The sequence below is a fragment of the Leguminivora glycinivorella genome, chromosome 1 (assembly GCF_023078275.1).
Source record: "Leguminivora glycinivorella isolate SPB_JAAS2020 chromosome 1, LegGlyc_1.1, whole genome shotgun sequence".
NCBI lineage: Eukaryota > Metazoa > Arthropoda > Insecta > Lepidoptera > Tortricidae > Leguminivora > Leguminivora glycinivorella.
Genome location: NC_062971.1, coordinates 6,802,957 through 6,826,044, shown reverse-complemented (window position 1 = coordinate 6,826,044; position 23,088 = coordinate 6,802,957). Strand labels below are relative to the sequence as shown.

Here is a 23,088-nt window from a genome sequence, read left to right as displayed (position 1 = left end):
TATATATATATATATATATATATATATATATATATATATATATATATATATATGTATTTGTATGTATATGTATTGTATTTTATTTTTATGTGTGTAGTATATTGTTTTGCGTAGTATAGTTTGTGCTAGATTTCCTCTAAGTCTACATTTAGTACACCTACTTACAAGGTTAAATTTATTATTCTCCACTACCTAGGTTGTCTGGAAGAGATCGCTCTTTAGCGATAAGACCGCCTCTTGTTTTACCTCTTAAGTTGTTGTTTATACTTGCTATGTTGTTTCGTGTATTGAGGTGTGCAATAAAGAGTATTTGTATTGTATTGTATTGTATTGTATTGTATTGTATTGTATTGTAAAGCATCCGTCACGTTCTGGCAAGTTAGTCAGTGTGAGATTGACATAATTATGTCTTATACACATTGATAAGTGATAAAAGTGCAAGCATGATAGCCCCACAGTTTTTATATGTTAAATGCAGATATTGCCGTTAAGGGCTTGAGTTGAGTGCCTGTAGCGTACGATACGAGTATATGTCGCTTGAAACTGTTGCTGTCATGAAGTCATGACTTGACTGCGATAATCACTCATTAGCTTTCAGTTTTGCGTTCTCTAAGCATTTCGCGAAGGTCTACAGCTCCCAGAGCCACTAGTTGACTGTATATCTACATAATAATTGGTGCCGTTCCTAGAAGTTGATTCCCATTTAGTTGACCGTTTTATCGAGTCAACATTATTGGCAACTTATTTTGTATGTCCGGAAGAAAACACGATCTCAATAATCTCCGGCTTACTTAAATGGTACCTAGCCAACGTCCCAATCACTTAAGCTGTAAACGTTTCGTGACTAGCTGTCCCTGTAGCTCTTTTGAAGTGGCGCGACTGAGCCAGACTATGTTGATATCACCACGTAGCATGAACGAATACTTACTTTGTACGGTCAACCAATTTGAATCCTAGGCCACTCTAGAACCCTGTCTCATTTAAACCATGTTCTGTTTGCCATAAGAAGTCACATTGACGTTTACTGTGCAAGGGTTCTACAGTGGCCTAGGATTCAAATTGGTTGACTGTACATACACAAAGCTATATTGAATAATAATATTTAAGTAGGTAATATTGGCACTATTTGTGTAGTTTCGTTTGATTAAAAAGGGTCTGAATTGTGTGGCTTAACTTCAAACTCGGGTAAATCCATTCTGCTATTAGTTTGATTATCTTTCAGATAATAACATTCTTTTTAGGGTTCCGTACCTCAAAAGGAAAAAACGGAACCCTTATAGGATCACTTTGTTGTCCGTCTGTCCGTCCGTCCGTCCGTCTGTCAAGACCCTTTTTCTCAGGAACGCGTGGAGGTATGAAGCTGAAATTTATATCAATTACTCAGGTCTACTGTCCCTTGAAGCTGTGAAAAAATCAAACTTCTAAGCCAACGCAATCAAAAGATACAGCCGTTTATGCCGCAAATTTTCGACACTTGCAAGGGAATCAAAACCTACAGGGTGCTTCCCGTGAACTCAGAATCTTGAAATTTGGTACGAAGCAACATCTTATAGCATAGATAAAGGAAAAATTACGAAAACCATAAATTTTTAGTTACATCACATAATATATTTTTTTTTAATAATTTTAATGTTTGTACGGAACCCTCGGTGCGCGAGTCCGACTCGCACTTGGCCGGTTTTTTTAATATAATCAACTTTAAATCTGAATGGATTTACCCATTCAGATTTAAATTTGTTAGAACATGTCTGTTGCGCTCCAAACCTCTCGATCTACTGCGATATTTTTTTCATAAGTATTTAGCCCTAACGTTTATTTTAACGACACGATGTATTTGTCGTACGTCGTACATCGATACAACGGTGAGTCGTAAGCATTTACGGTTTACTTCGTAGATTTCCACGACATGACATCGCAACGTGATACGACGTCGCATCGCGCCACGACACGACGTCATACGGTGTGTGTTGGCCCTAACTCCGTGGCTTGCGTGGGCGACGGTCGCGCGATGGTCGCGCGACGGCGATGCGACGCATACGAAGTCAAACCTTATCGATATGGAAGTAGACGATGCGATGAGACGCGACGGCGACGGTCGCGCGACGGTCGCGCGACCGTCGCCCACGCAAGACACGGCGTTTGTTACAGATGAACTTAAGATCGGAAGGAATTAAGACGCTACAGGAGCGAAAATGCTACAATGGAAAGGAGCCCCCCTTTCAATTTAGGAATTCTAGTTTAATATACCAGTGTTATTAACTAGATTTATCGAAAAAAATCGTCCATTAAGAACAACTCAGTTAAAAGATATTGCGAAAAAATCTTTAAAATTGAGGTTCCGATCTCGACTGTTTCCTCCTTCAAAACTTAATCAATTGGAACGAAATTTGAGAATCTGAATAATAATGAAATAATCTGTATCGGACCGTTTAGTGTTTTTAGCTAATTGTTACCAATCTTGAGTATCACACCTTTTTTTGCGTCATAATGAAAAAGGCCGTTTTTGGAATTTTTTGATTTGCTCTATCTAACGTCTTTAAAAATAAAAATATCAAAAAAATAAAACCGGTCCGATAAGATAAAAATCTTCAAAAACCAGGGAGGAAATAGTCGAGAGCGTTTGTATGGAGAATTGGCCTCTCCTGTATCGTCTTAAGTCACTAGCGTTGCTTCGTTCGTGGTATAAAAATGTTTAGCTCCACTCATTATATTATTAAGGCGTCGTTCGTAAAATATTCATTTTGATATGCATTAGAACATTTTATCGGAAATGGTACCTGAAACCTGAAGCATTCTCGCCCCATTGTAAGGTTCATTGGCGACGGAAAACTCTAGCATTTCCATAATATGGTCGCCTCTTAGCTGGAACACTTCTACGTTGTTCTCGAACGGAGTCGATAGAAGCATTGACTCGAATGTTATTGCTGGAAAAGGTTAGATGAATCAATTATTCGAAATATACGAGTAGGGGAGACCGGGGCTAGAGATGACTATAGGGGTAGGTTGACTAACTATTAAAAAATTGAGCCAAAAATCAAACTTGCGCCAACCAGTGAGGTACGAAAGTCCGTCACCTCCCCCTGCTCAGTCGCCGGTGAGCGTATCGTACCTCATATCGTATCAGTGGTTGGCTCAAGTTTGATTTTTGGCTCAATTTTTTAAGAGTTAGTCAACCTACCCCTATAGTCAACTAGTCCCGGTCTCCTCTAAGTATGATATGGGAGAGATTCCAACCAGATTTGAAAATGAGATATTTTTAAACATGTACAAGTATACGTCAATATTTATCATCTTTATCATAATATGATAAAGATGATGTTATCAGCCCTTTGGGTTACCCTCATCTGGCAGAATAATTTTGGACTGAAACACTCCTCGCATAACATGTTTGGCAGGAAAAACATTCGGTAGAATGGTAATTTTGCAGAAAACTTAATTGGCATTATTATTACCACGCATACAACACATTTGGCAGAATATTGTTTCACAGAACATTACTTTGGTCGACTTCGATTTAGCATAATTTTATGTACCTACCATAATAATCGTATAGCATACTATATTACAAGAGCAGAATTATGACACGAAAAGGAAATACTGTCTCAGAGTCCCTGTTAGGTACGACGACGAGCGAAGCGAGGAGGAGTGTCCGTATCTTTCATCCCCAACACATCTGACTCGCTATCAAAAAGCATTTTCAACTTTATGCCGCCTAAATATTATGCACAAATTTAATATTATCTGCAAAAAGTACATTCGACTAGCAGAATGCTCATCAACATTATGCCAATTCTCGTCCTTTTTTTTTTTTGATGGAGTGGGAATGCAGTTACGCACGATGTGTTGCCAACTCTCGTCCTAGCCACACCTGAAACGTCATACTTCGCGGCCAATTGTAAGGCACAGAACACGAATATTTCATACAATGTTAAAGAAAAGCCCTGAATTATCATATAATGTTTAAAAACACTTACTTCCAGGCTCAATATCTACTCGTATCGCGCCTCGATTAATGACACAGAAATGTGCGTAATTCCAAGTACCTTCCTGAGCTAATGGCAGGGCCTGAAATACAATCATTACCAATGAATCTTTGAAATTATAACCAACATATTATAAAAGAAAATGTTTATATCTTAGGAAATAAAATAACGGTTTCTAATGTAAGTGTCCCTATTGTTGCAAGTACAAAAGGGGTACGCAGCTATCAAAAGTTTGCATCAAAACATGGCCTTGTGTCTTTAGTTTTGTTCTATGAGACTTGTTTTAAAAAGCAGTAGCCTTGTCCCGAAACAAAAAAATGCTAATTAGATAAAGACTTTTACATAATCAAAAGGAATAAAGGACAAGCTATGATGGCGCGATCAGTGTGCGTAGCCGAATGCACAAACGCTCACGACAATATCTCTCTCGTAGCTATCTATCTCTATCGCTCTTGCGTATTTACGCGATAGAGCCAGACGACATTTCTGCGGCGTTTCAGTGGCGTTTCGCGTCGCAAAAATGCCATTCGGCTACGGGGCCTGATATTTTAACCGACCATCTCCACTTAAATACCCCAAGAATCAGTTAAACTGAGTACGTAGGAAAGATGTATAGAATTTTTATTAAGTTGCTTTAACACAGTGGGCAAAACATAATTATAGAAAGTCTGATTTTGTGACTCTTATTTTAAGTGCTTAAAATCAGCCAATGTTGAAGCGCGTGGCGTCATCTAAACGAGCATGTTTTTTTCTTTATGGTTCCGAGGTAAGTTTTTTACTTTATGTGTCTTTTACATTTACTCCATTTTATTACAATTGTTACTTTTTGCTTTAATTGTCTTTTACGGTAACTTCTTACTTACTTACAGCATGCATAAATGCGTCACAGATAAAACTGCCTAGATTGCACTCGCCGCAAGCGCAGCTAGAATCGAGGTGAACCATGGACGAGCCTACTTCCTGTCGCGCCAGTTCATCTACCTGGGGGAGGTAGTATGCCAGTTTTTCTAAGACATCTGGTGCTGAAAATAAAAAAATAATAATGCGTGGAGTCCCTCCGCGCGGAAGAAGTGAAACTTCGTAATGTGGAAATGATAACTACAGAATTAAAATTTAGAAAAAACCCCGACCGCGATATAGTTGACCGATTTTCATGAAACATGGCTAAGAACACTCTCGACTAACTCATCTTTTAAACAAAAAGAACTAAATCGAAATCGGTTCATCCGTTCGGGAGCTACGATGCCACAGACAGACACACACACAGACAGGCAGACAAACAGACAGACAGACAGACAAACACACAGACAGACACGTGAAACTTACAACAACCCTTCGTTTTTGCGTCGGTGGTTAAAAATAGGAAGGGGTATTTCAAAATTCGAGTTGGTGACACTGAGCGTTAAACGTTTAACGGCATTAAACGTTAAATTTAGTTTGAAGTAGCATTAGAAGTTTCACTTCGAAAACAGAAGTAGTTATATAAATTTGTGTTTTAAAACAATTTGGGTGCTTATTTAGTCGTCGTCGATAGTTTACGGGGTCGACAATTTTTATTTTGATATTTGGAATGGGAGAGTTTGTTTTTTTTACGATTTTGGGGTTGGTGGTAGTAAAAGTTGCTGTCTTTTATGTTTACCTGCCGGCGTATCATGCTGCCAATTTTATCACTTATCCACGTGGATAAGACATCTGTCACTCTCACACTGACATACTTGCTAAAGCGTGACGGATGCTTTATCCACGTGGATAAGTGATAAAATTGGCAGCATGATACGCCGGCTGGTAAGTTATTTCAGTTGCAGGTAACTAAATTAACATCCTATATGTAAGAAATCTGACAAGTTTAATTTTAAATGACATTTCCTTTTTGGTTTGAATTGAACATAGCATTATAACAGAGTGGCGTAAACAAGGACTTCCAAAAATATTACTGCTTGACGCTTGATTAATGGAGTCACCATTTATGTACACTTTTTAACCCTCGACGCAAAAACGACGGGATCTTAAGAGTTTGACGTGTCTGTCTGTTTGTCTGTCTGTGGCATCGTAGCTTCCGTGCGGATGGACTGATTTAGATTTAGTTTTTTATTGTTTGAAAGCTGAATCAGTCGGGAGTGTTCTTAGCTACGTTTGATGGAAGTCGGTCCACTGTGTCGGCTTTTTCAAAATTTAAGTTTTGTGGTTAGGTTATTGATAAGTACAAATTTACCTTGCGCTACTTCATTTCCCAGATAGTGTGGATTGCCTGCCCATTCAAGAAGGTTCCCTGCGTCGTCAAAGAATAATTTAATTTCTCCTAAGTATTGAGTGTGCGCCGCTGCTTGTACTATCAATACCTTAAAAAGATAAAATATGATTATTTTTTTATACCACGTCGGTGGCAAACAGGTATACGGTCCGCCTGATGGAACATGCACGTTGCCGACCCATTAGCAACTTGTACACTCCTTTTTTGAAGAACCCCATACTGTAGTTCATCGGGAATACCTCGATATAGGAAGCTCTATTAATTGTAAAAATAAGTAAACTTGTGTGTGAGTGACTGACTGACTGACATAATTATCAACGCACAGCCGAGACCGCTGGTCCTAGAGATTCCATTGGCACGTAGGTTCCTTATAAGGTGTAGACGAGGAGCACTAAGAAAGGATTTTTCAAAATTCACATCATAAGGGGGTGAAATAGGGGTCTAAAGTTCAACGTTTGAATAAAATTACTTTTTCCCCTCACTAGCTCGGAAACACGTGTTTTGTCCTTTAATACCAGCGGGTAAAAACTCATTTTATCCACTAGTGGGTAAAGTAATTTGACCTTGAATAAAGTCCAATTAATTGCTTTAAAATTGATAAAAGTAGGTGAATCTAGTAATAAAGATGATTAACCACCTGTGGAACTACTGGAAGCAGTGATAAACGCATTTGCGTTGTAGTTTCCTCGCTATAGTGAGGGGAAAAGTTTTGTGTTACACTCGGGTGCAAATGATTTTTACTTCTCGTGTGTTAAAAAACTCGCAAGTTCAGGATTCTATTCTCGAACCAACTATAGAATCCTTTCACTTGCTCGTTTTTCAATTCCACACTCGGCGTTAAAATACAACTTTGCTCCCTTGTATAACAAATAACTATTATCACGCGGGCGAAGCCGAGGGGTTGCTTTAACACAACGCCTTCAAATAATTTCACGTTAGCAAAGTATTTGATCATTATTCTATAACATTTACAAACCTGTCTTGTCTCCTGTTCGACTACAACAGGATAAGGTCCTTGCGGGACGAAGGCGCTATTTGCCGGAGGATCTTCGTTGTACAACAACGTGTGACTATGGCCACCTACAATTATGTCTATGTATGGACCACCGTGCAGTGCTATTTCTCTGAAATAAATAGAATATTTTTTTAGACATTGCACAAACGGTTTGTCTGGTTAAAATAGGCTTCAATGTTCGTTGCAGTCGGCGCTACTCCATAGAATGAATACCTAAGGAATTCCATACAATATTGCAGGCCTAGGCTGGGAATATTTTTTATACTGGTAGAGAATGCCATGTAGTATTAAGTCTGCCTTTTGTAACTGTATATTATTACTGTGCAATCAAGTTTAAAGTAGTAGTAGTAGTAAATCTTAATTGTACAAAAACAGTAAAAATAACATACATTGAATTGCGAAGTACAAAGGCGAACTTATTCCTTAGAGGGATTTCTTCCAGTTAACCTTTGAGTAAATGAGAGTAAAGATTTAAAGAGGGTAACAAAATCTAGCAATTCTTACAACAAGGTACCATAAAGACAATGGATAAATAAATAAATAAATAATCTTAATCTTAACTAAGCTTGTATGCCCTCAAGGCGTCATGAACTGACCTACTTACTGCATTACACCTGAATGAATAACTAATGAATAAATGAAATTAAATAAGTATAACGTATAAGGCGATAAGTCTCTGATGCATACGAGTACTACAAATTCAAAAATCCTATAACTAAAAGCTCTTAGTTATGAACTTAGATGTTAAGAGGATTTAGACCACTCTGCCTCTATCTCCATTTTGCAGCTGTAACCTGGCGGGAAAAGCGGATCAAACAGGTGTAGTGTGTGCATACAAATCTATTTCAAATCACCATTTCGGAAACTTTTCTTCCCGGCTAGGAGGAAGCAAAGTGGCACTTTTCCTCCCTGTTAGGAAGGATCAAAGTGACAGTATTATTTAATGTATGTATAAGTACCGGGTGTTTCAATGAACGTAATACAAAACATGTTTTTCAAACTCGTTTTCCTATTGCTAAAACACTATGTTAGGTCGTGTGTTATTAAACTAGTTAGTGACCATTAGTATCATTGTTGTCCTAAGGAAGCGCTGGTGGCCTAGCGGTGTAGTGTGAGTGCACACTCCTCACTCACACTGCTTCACCTTACCCTATATATAAGAAGCTACTCTGTAACATAAGACACAATAAACCTATATCTCATACAAGTGAGTTCTCCTTTAGTCCCCACATCACATGGCGATCCTGCCAGTGCGGCATCGCGCTGCACTGGCGGCGCGCCGCGCCAGCGATGAAAAAAATCATATACGAATTTAATGGACAAATGTGCGAAACATAAATCAAAAGTTATATTGACAATGTGACAGTGCAGCATAGTGGACAGTGGATTTAACTATGTATTCTTATAAAGTACGTCGGACTAATCGTCGGATAAGCACTCGGTGAACTACTTGTGTTACTTTGATAAAAAAAGGAAGTCGGAAAAGTGAAATACATAAAAATGGACTTATGCAACATCGGTAAAGGAAAAAGGCGGAAAGCGTAAGGATGGTTTGGAGCAGGGAGTAGTTCGTGTCCTTTGTCGAGAATGGCGTCTACGGGTCCAGAAGCAGCTGTTACTGCTGCAGCAGTGTTGACAAAAGTTAGGTCGTGTACTCCGTGTAGGAAATCAAAAACTTAAGAAAGTGACGTAAGTGAACCGTGCCAGAACTAAGTAAAAAGGACATTTTATAAGTTTAAGTATCTACAGTATGTATAAGTTTTTATGACTGATTTTTTTCTTGTTCATTATTTTGTAAGCTAAATTGATTTTAAAATAATAAACTAAATAACATAACTGAGCAGGACTATGTCCCTTGCTGACGAAACTAATACTTATACTTATGGTTAAAGGTTGGTAGGTATTTGGTACATAATTATTGTATATCTCAATGTAATTTTTAATGAAATCAAATTAATCCGAATATTTTAAACTGTATGATTATACCTTAAATGTTTTCAATTTCAAATATATAATTTCATAAATGTGTCAATGTTTTAAATGTATCGCGAATACATTGCGCGAGTTACTTAGAGGTAATTTCAACATAGCTTTAGTCACGATGCCACCGCGATGGTAAAGTATGCGCCTTCTGTAATTACAGATCAAATTTCAGTAAACATTGTGTCATTATTATGCACCTGTTTAGATCCTTTAGGTACAATATAAATTTCACCATAACATTTCTTGATAAAATAAAGATTCACTTTTAATACTTACCTATGTATGATTTAATGATTTGGTTTAGTTAATATTAATTAAGAGAATAATGTTATAATTAGACTATTAGAATTCTTTTTTAAGATGACGGATATCGTATGAATATTTGTAATTATCGGATATGACATGTTTTTGTAATAATGGATATGAAATTAAAATGTTAAATTATAATAATGAATATGAATAATGTATAAAAAAAATAGTAACGGGATATGTATGATTTGTTTTACAGTGTAGGTATAGGTGTGCTATGGTCAGATTTGCTTGAAAGTTGGATTTTATGGTTGGAGGTTTTAAGTTTGAAATTGAATGTGTGTACTAATGAGAAGATACGGAAAGTAATATTATGTTTATTTGAGTTTTGAAATTAAGATGGAATAAGAACGAAAGAGAATGAAATTGTTCGATTAAAATATGGTATTTAGCAGTGTTTGGGTAAACTGCAAGCACATAAGTTTTTCAGTAAACGATTGGCCTGATCAACTAAGAGTTTTTGAATTTCTTATGTGTTGAAGGTTTCACGGTGTTGAGTAAGTGTTTGGATTTTGAATGTTTTTTTTTTCGTGAGAGGGTAACGTGAAAGGAATAAATTGAATATGTATAAATAAATATGCCTGTCGCATCAACGATGGCCCGAGAGGCGTCGTTGTGCGATTAGGTTAGCAAGGGTACGCCAGGATACAAGGCAGGCACGGAATCCTTGGCCGTCTGACCATGATTTGGTCGAGTATCAATCGTGGGGACACCTTGGACACGTGGAAGGTTTTGATGTAAGGATGTGTGTTAAAAGAACTGCCTGTATGTGTAAAAAAAAATGTATGTGTGCGCGCTTAAAATAAATATACTTGTATCCTGAGCTAATAAATAAATAAATAAAAGGTCGGCCGACCAAGTAAATGCGTTGTGTACCCTTGCCAAGTATTGCACGCTTAAGATGCACAATTAAAGAAAATATTGTGATGAGACGTCCATAAAGTAAATGACTTGCAAGTGATAATGATATGTGGTACCAAACAAAAAGAATCTATTGAAATACCTACCTGAATTGACAAATACACGTGGTGTATTGACGAATACACCACGTACCTACTTTAAAATTAAGTTATACTTATTTTAATTTTACTTTTGGTTAGGACTTGAATTATTTTTTCACGTTGATTTCAACAATATAACTACCTATAAGTAATGTTTTAAAGTTTTAATATAATCTTAGTTTTTTTTTTTTCTTCGAGTTCCATTTTGTCATAAAAGCGCTCATAAATTGGTTTCTACCTAAAATTTTCAAAAAAAAAACGTGTTTTTTTCTCATTATTGTTAACACTTTAGGAGTATACAATGTTTTCCCCTTAGATTTATATTGGAAATTACTTTGTAATTAATACTGTTTATAGTGTGTATTTGCTATCAAATTACATTTCTCCAAATTTTATAAGTACTTATCATTTGAATTAAGTACAAAAGTTTTTTAATCCATCATTAAAAATGAATTTTCTAGTTTAGTTTAAAAATGTATTTAAGACAGTGCATATGTTACAAATAACATTTGCTAAGCATTTACTTTTTTCAAATTTAATATTTACAGTGTTTTTTTTAGTTCATATTTGTCCTTTTCTTTTTCATGATTTTATTTCTGTAAAGTTACCTATATGAAAAATGTACAGGAGAATTCTGATTTAATTTTCCAAAATTTAACAAGTGTTTTTTTCGAAAAAATACGTAGGTTCAATTTTTTTATATAGGAATAAACAGTTAAGTATTTGATTTTATTTAATTTGAACTTTTATGCATTGTCTTTCTTTCTTTAATTTACTTTATGCTTGAAAAAAAAAAAGATTAATTTCAATATTTAACAATAAAATTAATCTTTTTTTCATTAAGGAGGGAGATGTAGTGTGAGTGCACACTCCTCACTCACACTGCTTCACCTTACCCTATATATAAGAAGCTACTCTGTAACATAAGACACAATAAACCTATATCTCATACAAGTGAGTTCTCCTTTAGTCCCCACATCACAGCGGTAAGAGCGTGCGACTTTCGATCCGGAGGTCGCGGGTTCGAACCCGGCTCGTACCAATGAGTTTTTCTGAACTTATATACGAAATGTCATTTGATATTTGCCAGTCGCTTTTCGGTGAAGGAAAACATCGTGAGGAAACCGGACTAATTCCAATAAGGCCTAGTTACCCTTCGGGTTGGAAGGTCAGATGGCAGTCGCTTTCGTAAAAACTAGTGCCTACGCCAAATCTTGGGATTAGTTGTCAAAGCGGACCCCAAGCTCCCATGAGCCGTGGCAAATGCCGGGATAACGCATGGAGGATGAGGATGAGTATCATTGTTGTCCTAAATGCTGTTATTTTGGTCACAACGTGGTTACCCTACCTAGGTTGTTAAGAGAAAATAGTTCGTACCTAGTTTTGTAGTATAAACTCACCTTTTTGTTTATCTAGACTGACATTTTATGAATAAAATGCATTCTGACATGCTACCTGTCACTATAATCAATACCACATCAATACCTTGATAACTGATTAGACACCTACAACTGACGTCATGCCATGACGTCACAATGAGTGACCACATTTCAAGAATTTACCCTGGTTTTACGATGCTCAGCTAAACAGACAACTTGTTGTTACTAGTATGCGACTGCGATCCGGGCACATGCCGCTTAATGTGTTCGGACACCTAATGAGAGTAGTAGATTCCCCTAACTGCTCGAGCTGTGGGGTAAGAGAGGATACCTACCACCCACTGGTGGAGTGTGCTCGGATCGGGGCCGACTGCAGGGCATTTGTTAAGCAAACCAAAATCAACCTAATTGACGTGGGCATTTGTAATAGTTTGCTATCTCAACCCACATCTAAGCAAGCTATTAAGTTATATTATCTGATTAAAAAACTGTTTAATTGTAGAAATTATCATATTATGTAATTACCATGAGGCCGACACCATCGCTAAGCGATGAAGGCCTTTTACCCAAATAAAGATTAAAAAAAAAAGAATTTGATGTATTTATTTTATTATAAAATAAGCAAAATTTAACTACGTAGAATTTTAAGACCTGGATACGTGCATTATATTATTCGTCGTTAATCGAGCCGGAATCACTTATTTTGTATTATATAACGTTCATTGTAATTGTAACATCCTGTAGTTTGTTTTTGTTTAAAGCAAATATAACAATTTTGTCATAGGCATACCTAATACAATCCAATATTAAGTTACGTGTAATAATTGCATAATATATTTGTCAATATAGCCGTGAATTTATATTTGTAATGTGTATGTGTAAAAGATAAATTATTAAAAAATGTACTTACCTGTCAATTTCTATGCCACAATGCGACAACACTACTATAATGTCAATGCCCTGTTCATTAAGCTTTTCTGCCTCGTGCCTCACTACTTCCACTTCGTCTGTGAAAAGTAACTTGCCGGTTGTAGCAAGAACCTGAAAAATTTATAATATTAATCTAAGACTAATGAGATGGTTGATTTAATTGGACTTAATGACCTAACCGTGAATACCTTTTTTATGCCGAGCTCCCGATATCCGCCCACCATTTATAACCCCCGACGCAAAAACGACGGAGTATTATAAGTTTGACGTGTCTGTCTGTCTGTCTGTCTGTCTGTGTGTGTGTGTGTGTCTGTCTGTGGCATCGTAGCTCCCGAACGGATGAAGTAATTTCGATTACTCGCGGTGCCCTTCACACGGCTCTGTAAAATTAAAAAATCATTCATGGGTAATTGTGTTCGATTTTATAATAAACTTCCGAATCATATTACTGACTTGTCAATTAATAAATTTAAGAATCATGTAAAGCGTGTACTCATTTCCAAAGCTTATTATACAACACAAGACTACATGAATGATAAAACAACGTGGGATTAATTGTGATTAATTGTTATTCGAAATGGTTTCTTATTTTTACGTTTTTTATTATTATTATTGTTGATGAAATTAATATTGTATTTTTTTGGACATTGGATTTTTCCTAGAAATATTCTAGACATGTATTTTTATATATACATATACCTAATTATATATTTTTTGTTTAACGATTATTTTTATATGAAATTGTATATTATAGACTCAATATTATTATGAACAATAATTTACAACAATAAATTGCTCTGATAATTAGGTTAGATTAAGATCATAATATATATGTAATGAACTATTCATAAGAGCTTGTAACTAGGCCTACATGAATAAAGATATTTTGAATTGAATTGAATTGAATTAGTTTTTTTTTTGTCTGAAAGCTGAGTTAGTCAGGAGCCATGTTTCATGAAAAACGGTCTACTATGTCGCGGTCGGGGGTTTTTAGCTTTCTTGATTCTTCGAAAACGGACGAGAAAGTTCCATTTTATCCCCAAGAGAGCAGAGTAATTTCATACAAATTTTAACTGGATGTCCTAAGCTGGTTAGTAGAATTTATCTTTAAATGATGATTTTTAATCATAAATGTGTATCAAACTGATCGGTTTGATTTAATTTGATGTTTTACTATTTTATTAGTATTTTTCTCGTGTCGGTGCACATTGGGTTGAAACATGCAATGTGAAACGGCAGAGTAATACATATAATTCAATGTGGCTATACTTATATATTATCAAAGAGGATCGAGTATTATAGAGAGTTACTGTCGAAGTAAAATGTGTAATCACAGTGCCTAGATTGCCATTCCTTGACACAGGCTTAAAACTTTTAAACCTCAGTTTTGACAATTTGGCCCATATTCTTAGCTTGATATGTTTTAAAATGTCAAATATTAATATTAGCGCCATCTAGCTGAGCGTACCCCAAAGGTGTAATGCCATCTAGGCCAAAGTAACTTTTTCTGTATGGTACTGAGGTACGTTTTTTTCTTAGACTTCAACTATCTATACGGAGTTATATATGTCTTTGATATTATTTTACCTCGTAATTTTCAGACCGCCATCTGCATCTGATTAATTAGCCCGGTCCACCGTTTGTAAACAAAACCCGTTTTAAACATGAATTTTACTTAATGTGTATACACTGTTTAATTTTATTATGTTTGCCGAACTTGATAAGAAACGTGTCGTCTGTTCACATTATTCACAACAGTGTAGTACCCATTTAGTTTAAATGAAAGAGTAGACTGAAAGGTAATTAGCAGACCTGTTGATCGAAAATTGTACCGGCTTTTTGTATAGAACTGAAACCTTCAGCTTTATATTCCTGTTGCAAAATAGTAAACAATTTTTTTTTAATAATTTTAAGGCCACCGTCTCACACTAAATCCTTCGAAGTGTTGTCACAACAGCTGACTAGATGCCGCTCTAATGCTCAAAAAGCGTTAGTGTTTTAAAAAGGACCGTTCAAACTTTGCAAAGTGACTTTTGAGGTCATAATAATATGGGATTAATGCAGAAATCGCGATAAAAATTTGGCTGTTCGATAGAAATTAGCGGCGTCATGACAGTGGCAATGTATGAAACAGTCAATTTTTTTTTGCGATATCAGCATAATTGGTTCCATGATAAAAACTGTTTATTATAACCTCAAAAGTCACTATATAAAGTTAGAACGGTATTTTTTTTTTCACCGTGTATTTATTATAGGATGTTATAGGTAGCCAAGTAAAAAAAAATATGAGTAAGTTTTACAGGATTTGTTCATAGTGGAATAGTTTTTGTCCAAAATTAAATTTAAAGTTCATTGAAATCATTTAGTTTATTCATTATCTACGCACCTTATAGATGCTTCTGGTGACCAGTGGGCGTGCCAATATTTCGATCAGCGGATCAGCATTGCTATCCAGCGGGGCAAAAAATTGTTATGTGTAATTTAGTGTGTTTTTTATTATGTTATTTGTTTTACGTTGTTCAATAAAACCGTAATATTATAGTTTCAAAAAATATCACAGTTATGTTGATAGTCTTTATCTCGTGTTTTCGTTACCTAAAAAATTTATACAAACAATAAATTTACGCTCGTTAAAAACAAAAGCTTCAACCAATAAACTTTAAAAAAATTTACTACTTACTTACATTACTACTGGCCTTCGTGGCTATTTCAGACGATCTATGATACAATATCCGAGAAAAATCGTTTTTGTAAAAGTAAGGTAAACTACGTAAAGAACATAATAATACATTGTAACTTAAAGTGGAGTAAGTGCCTACCTACTTTAATAAACGCATAATGGCGACAATAAAAAACAGAGTGTGCACTAAATATACCCAGGCACAAATAAACATTAATAATGGTTTGAAAGGTGTGCACTTACCCCCGCTGCAATCTTTTACGAGTAGTTTCCGGGAAATGTGTTAAGGCTCTGGTGGTTACTTTGCTTTCGATTATTACTATTTCTAACCCCCGACGCAAAAACGACGGGGTGTTATAAGTTTGACGTGTCTGTCTGTGGCATCATATAGCTCCCGAACGGATGAACCGATTTAGATTTAGTTTTTTTTAAAGCTGTCAGGAGTGTTCTTAGCCATGGTTCATGAAAATCGGTCCACTATGTCAGTGTGTCGGATTTTTTTTATTTTAATTTTGTGGTAGGATATTAACTCAGTAGTGGTCGTGTTTTTATCACTTGTTATATCATGCGTCACTTATTATAACGTGACAGACATGGTGACAAAATACAGCCAATAGACAGCCGTCCATCTTAGCCCTGCTGCACATGATTGGCGAGAGATTATCTCGCCGCGACATAAATAGACTACGTCCTATCCGTCTTTATGTCAATAATCACAACTAGAAAAAGACGTATATCTATGTCGCGAGCGGTCAGCCGTCTCTAAAGAAAGAGACAGAAAATTCCGGGGTTAATATTTGATCCCTTAGTAACAGCGACACTTCTATCATTTTTGTCTTCAGTAGCGAGTAATTCAAAGTGTAAGTAATTCTTACTTCACTGGCTCAGCGACCCAAAAAGGATCTTGGCCTCCGACACAAGAGACTGCATCCTGCGCCACTTCAAGCCAGTTGAGTACACCGAGTGCGGACGAGTCTTTCAGGCCTTTCTCGCACCAGTGACATCTGGGACGCCCACGCGGACGTTTTACACCCGGATGTCCCACATATGCTCTTCTCAAACAACAACGATCCTCTCCCATCCTTTCCAGGTGGCCGAGTGAGCAGAGTCGTGTGGCTTTGATCTCGCAAATTATATTATTTCATTCCAAATGTAGAAAACTAATTTTTCCCCTCACTAGCTCGGAAACACGTGTTTTGTCCTTTAATACCGGCGGATAAAAACGTATTTTATCCACTAGTGGATAAAATAATTTGACCTTGAATATAGTCAAATTTTCTGCTTTAAAAGTTTTAAAACTGATAAAAGTGGATGTATTTAGTGATGAAGATGATTTACCACCTGTGGAATTACCGCAAGCAGTGATAAACGCGTTTTTTTGCGATGTAATTTCCTCGCTATAGTGAGGGGAAAAGTTTTGTGTTACACACGGGTGCAAATGTATTTTACTTCTCGTGTGTTGAAAAACTCGCCGAGCTCTATTCTGGAACCACTCGCTTCGCTCGTGGTTCTACTGTAGAATCGTTTCACTTGCTCGTTTTTCAATTCCACACTCTGCGTTAAAATACAACTTTGCCCCCTTGTATAAGAAATAACTATTAAAATATAGAAATATTTAGTAGTATCTCAAATATAAATTCACTTTGACAGGTGCTGCCCCTTAACTCGGAGGAAGCTCATTGAATTTCATTGTGATTTGTGGTCAATATCAGTAACCGACAGTAACCGCGCAATGTGGCGTCAGACATCCCGTAAACTGCTACAGAGTTGAGCAATCTAAGAGATTGCACTGTTCCCACTATGTAATTCTATAGGTAAAATGAAGAAAGTTTTGAGAAAACAGCCGTGTCTGATGTAACTTGTAAGAAATTATTTCTTAAGAAAACTTAGGTCCGGAACTATGTTAGGTACGAAAAGTTGATTTCAATTAGGGTAAAAAATGGTGCGAACTTTCTTTCATCCTTCCGTATGCTCTTTTATGTACTTATAGATATCATTTTTAAGCTACTTGCTATCGGGACATAGTGCCACGTCGCCTTACACAGAAACACAGAACCTTAACAAATTATTGAGTGTTATCACTCCAAGAGTACATCTGAACGTCTGTCAAGTTACACCAGCCTGACAGAACTGGCTTCCTTCACAAGCGGTTGACCCATCAAATTATACACTTACAAATATGTATATGAGAAGAAAAATACAAACATAGTGCCAGTCTGGCTGGCCTAGTGCGTAGTGACCCTGCCTGCTAAGCCGCGGTCCCGGGTTCGAATCCCGGTAAGGGCATTTATTTGTGTATAAGACAGATATTTGTTCCTGAGTCATGGATGTTTTCTATGTATTTATCTATATAAGTAAGTATATCGTCGCCTAGCACCCATAGTACAAGCTTTTCTTAGTTTGGGGCTAGGTCTGTGTAAGGTGTCCCCCAATATTTATTTATTATTTATTTATTTATACGTATAGTAAAAATTGGTTTTGATATGTATAGAATAGATATATGCTTAAGTTATAACCTGGAAATTGGGAACCATATAAGTAATGCAAGTAAATAGACATACTACTCGCATCAGTGCGGTTCACTATTTTATAAAAACATTCGAAATATTCGAATCTCTTAGGACAGCGCCGTTCCGTTATTAAAGTTCGAAACAGAAAGTCAAATAAATCGCGTAAGTACCTACTGTCTGGCACTCAGCATATGGACGAGCCATTGTATGTACCATAAATACAATCCCGAACGTCGGTAGTAATATGACTGTGATAGACAGTGATATAATATGACTGATTGCCAGTAAAGTTGCTCACCAGACATCCATAATATATGTTCATAAAGTTAGAGAAAAAAGTGGTAGACGGTACAGATCGAAGATCGAGTAGAGGAACTATACCTGTCTCTTTCAATATATATATATATATATTTTTTTTTTATAAATGGGCTTACTCTTGACCACAGACTAGCCAAAGGCAAAGACGTATATATATATAACATGGTTCATGAACTCGGTCTGTATTTGTTCCATCTATTCTATTTTTCGCCGATTTTAAAACGAGCTTGGTACTTAGCTAAACTTAGTTACCTACTTAAATACTCTTTGTTTTTGCCGATTTACTCGTAGCGTGTATTAATTTAATTGGGTATATTGTGTTGGTACCTAACTTCTTTATTGCAGATGAGGTGGACATTATACGTACGCATCTCAAAATTTTAGAATATTGTAAATAGGTCTTATAGCTCCATAGAGTCAACGCAATTTATATTTTAGTTACTATTGTCCTCGTAAAAAATACAAACTCGATGGTAATATTTTGCTTGCAATGTACTATCAGCTGCAAAAGTACATGGAAAAATTATGAATGAATTCATTGATAAATTTGCCATGCACTTTTGCAGCTGATAGTACATTGTTATGGATAGGTACTTAGATGAGGATAAGAGTACATCTACAATGGATATTGGACAATTTTATTGTAACTTTCTATTAAAGTATCAAACGACGCAATTTGTTTTTACGTATTTGCGTAGTTAGCAACAGTATTTATAAGAGTTTTGGATAGAATTACATCTTCGGTATTTGTTTCCTGCAAAATAATTGAATTTTGAATCTTGAAGCTGGGATTTTCCATTGATTATCAAGTGTTTCAAAAACTCATTTGCACTCGAGTCAGTGTCAACAGCCCTCCTGTTTAACAAGATAAGAAACAAATTGTATTGAACTGAAACGAAACTGTAATACAATATGCTCGCAAACTCGAACAAAACTACTTCTAGAGAGTCGACTTGAAAGAAAGTCTTCAATTGGCACAAAATAAAATTGTCTTCGTTTCAAACGAAATGGTCATAAAAAGCGAAGTCAATCGGTTTGAAGAGGTTTGTTCTAGGACTTTGTTAAAATTGATGTGAAATATTGTAGGTGCTTTTATAGGTAAGTTGTGCATTTATAAACTCACTCCTCCAGTGTTTATTGAAACCGCTCAAACATCAGTGCCCCTCTACGGCATCCACAATGGAACACTTATCTCATAGTCGAATTATTTAATATGACACCCACGGGGCGGACACCCATAGTACAAGGGGTGGTGAAATTCTTATCCCGTCACCAAACGGGAGTCACTTTGCATAATGGGGTTTAAACCCTGGGGCCATGGGGGCCTAGTGCGCGTCGCCTCTATGAGGAGCTGTCCAAACGCCTTATAGACACATCTGGTGACCAGAGGGCTGGCCAGTATTTCACTCAGCGGATAAGTATAGCTATACACCGGGGCAATGCGGCCAGCCTTCTGGGCACCTTACCCACTAGCGATGATTTGGGTCATTTTTATTTTTATTTGTAAGTAGTATAAGTTTTTATTTGTAAAATTTTTAGTATAAGTGTTTATTTGTAAGTTTTTGCTATGTTGTTGTTTGTTAAAATACATCCCATCAAAAACAAAACTTGTAAAAACACCAAGTCTTCGCAACTCAGTTCTTCTGGCGTAAAAAGAGTTGAGATCCCTGTAATACCAAGTTGGTTAATTTATTCAGTCCCTACTTAAAGGACCTTCTGCCACAAGTTATTACGTAGTTTACCTATAGCGAACCTAATAACATATTACTCATAGCGATCATATCATATGAAAAATATTTCAAGTTTTAAAGAAAATGGACTGACTTGGCAATCGCATGACACAATTTTGTCATCGGTGTAAGTAATATGATAACTTGTGAGATACATTGTATTGTCATGCGATTGCCAAGTCAGTCCATTTTCTTTAAAACTTGAAATATTTTTCATATTGATATGATCGCTATGAGTAATATGTTATTAGGTTCGCTATAGGTAAACTACGTAATAACTTGTGGCAGAAGGTCCTGAGTTGCGAAGACTTGGTGTTTTTACAAGTTTTGTTTTTGATGGGATCTCATTTCTTTTTGTAGACTCTCTGTAGATAGTCCAACTTTTTTCCTTTTTTCCTATTTATAAGCTTAATATACATTATACATTTGAACCTCCTCATACACGCCCTAATAATAGGTATATGGCTCTGGGGCTGATAGGGGATATCGTGTTCATGTACCTACGACATAACAGAGTCAGAAACCAGTCTTTAAATAAGAACGTGAGCGTAGCAAACGCGAAATTTTGACTAAGTATGTAAGTAAAAAACGCATTCTGTTCACAATCTGCACTTATTTCTTTATGTCCAACAAATAAAAGACATTTAGCGGAACCAGTAAACGCGAGCGAAGCGAGCGCCATTTTTTTTCCTATTATTGACTCAATTTATCAAGACTCAACCCGCTAATAGTGGAGAGGAAGGGGGAGATTATATAAAAGCCCTTGGCTTTCATAGGCCAAATATACTTATAGGTCCAGTAACTCTGTCAGCATGCCCATTTCGGTGGTTTTTTTTTAGTAGGTCCCTTCGGTTCCCTAGTGTTCTCATCATCACGCTTACGCTCCTTTGACTCTCTAAGACGTTTTGCGCCTTTGGCGGCTTTAGCTTTATATAGAACTCCACTTCGGACTGTATTTTAACTATTTGGATTACGACGTAACTTTGTAACTACGTAACTTTATTTGATGTAAGGCAACACCACATAATTGATACAATTTCAATAGAATAGGTATTGTCTTTCAAAGGTTTGTCAATGACTAAAATCCTCCTTTCATGGCACCTTAGCAGCAGCAAGCGCCTTATGAATGTTGTACACTGCGACATTTTGTTACATCGTTCCACAATCACTTCAATATCTGAATTAATTCCTGACACCTCTCGCTATTTTGGAATATGTGCGCGCCCACGCAATCTAAGTAATACTTTTTATTTGATTTTTTTTTCACATGTACGCCGGCTACGTAGGATTTGGTGCCTAGAGCGGTCGCTCTACTTGCTCTTCGCTTAATCAGCTACACATTCTTTCACCTTAACCCATTGCAAATTAGTTGAAAAAAATGTACACATATTTATGATCTCGACTGTACCTACTATTAACGACTTAACGAAACATACAAGTTTTTTTTTCACATTTGAACATATTATTTAGGTACGTATTATTTAATTGCATTTTACAACACACTGATTTATTCACTGTAATTACTGCACATGTAACCTTGCAATCCTATATATTAATATGGGATTACAAAGTTAGTTTTGCGGTCGGTGATGTAGGAAAACTGATGTTTGAAAATTTCGTTTACACAGATATGTATTCCCAAACAGGGTGGGCAGAGCACACGAAACTACACTTTTTAGTGCCACCGTTGGCTAATTATTAAAGGGTTGTCAGCCTATTCGCACACATCACAATGGAATCCATATCCCATAGTTGACTTCTACGACTTCCATGTGAGGAAATGGGGTTGTGAGATTTTTAACCCATCACCACACCGGGCATCTGTATAAATTTATTATTTTACATAGACAGGTACACTGATTTAGGTATTCACTGCAAATCAACTGCAAATATCACTTGGTAATCCCATATATTGATATGAGATTACAAAGTTATTTATGCAGTTGATGTATCTAAAAACCTGGAATGAAATTGTAACATTTCTTAATTTTTGTGTGATCTATATACTAAACACTTACTGTATTCTAAATTTGAAGCTTCCAAGTGTACTAGAAGTGTCTTATTATCATTGATGATCGTGTGTCAGTCAGCCAGTGAGTGACAAAACTAAGAAACTTTGGCTAGTAATTATTCCTAAACTATTGGTTCAAATTTAATGGAATTTGGAATATACCGTGTTTATACAATGACTACTTAGATGCTGAAAATTGAGGCTTCTAGTTTTATCCAGAACGGAGTAACAGGGGGTTGAAAATGGTCTGAAATGCTTCGAGAAAAGGATGGTACGGCCGTGACTCTTTTTGCTCGACTTGGCGGGGGCACTACCGTGCCCCCAGATATATTAAATACTAACCCTCTGCATAATTATATATTGTAACACCACCAAATATTACACCGACCAATGCCGAGCGGCGACACCGGTTTAGTTACCAAAAAACCCGCTAGATGGCGCTGACCGCATCCCATAGAATTCGTACATCGCGGTGTTAAGATTTTTCCCGATTTGGTTAGGCTCGCCGGTTGAAATTTGATATATATCGAATCATAGATACGGACAATATTTACCTATAGACCCCTGCTTCCCACGTGGAACTACGCACTATAGGAAAATAACGTCTGATAAACGTGCTTCCGCTCCAGTTCTCACTCTCGCTCTAACTGGTTGGGGGACGCGTCAGCTTCGTCGTCATTGTGTAAAAACTCCGTGAATACAAGTTTAAGTACCCATCGAATTGGCTTTCCCTTCACTCCCCGCGCACCCCCGCTACAATATAATATACAAAAGTATACTTAATTTAATTATTTATGTATAGTGAGGGTAAATAAAACTATTATTTTTAAGTTTAACATAAAATTCAAACAATTCAGAATGCAGATACCAAACTATTGACGGCGGAGTCATAAATGTAAAATAATAAAAACGCTAGTGTATTTTTAGAATATTGTGAAGCTCTCTTGGAAAGTTTTTTTTTCTACGGGTGCTACATAGCTGTATTTTG

General features: G+C 36.4%; 1 protein-coding gene across 1 annotated transcript in view; it reads right to left on the bottom strand.

Annotated features, from left to right (window-relative positions):
- The window catches only part of LOC125233437 (apyrase-like), a 32,132-nt gene extending 19,057 nt beyond the window's left edge, over positions 1-13,075 (bottom strand). Inside the window, exons 1-7 of the mRNA XM_048139461.1 lie at positions 13,040-13,075; positions 12,832-12,962; positions 7,211-7,358; positions 6,196-6,322; positions 4,851-5,005; positions 3,975-4,065; positions 2,778-2,924 (exon numbers count right to left, since the gene is read on the bottom strand). Coding sequence (XP_047995418.1) covers positions 2,778-2,924; positions 3,975-4,065; positions 4,851-5,005; positions 6,196-6,322; positions 7,211-7,358; positions 12,832-12,962; positions 13,040-13,075 — 835 coding nt within the window. The remainder of the gene's footprint in view (positions 1-2,777; positions 2,925-3,974; positions 4,066-4,850; positions 5,006-6,195; positions 6,323-7,210; positions 7,359-12,831; positions 12,963-13,039) is intronic.
- Between the last annotated feature and the right edge of the window lie 10,013 nt (positions 13,076-23,088).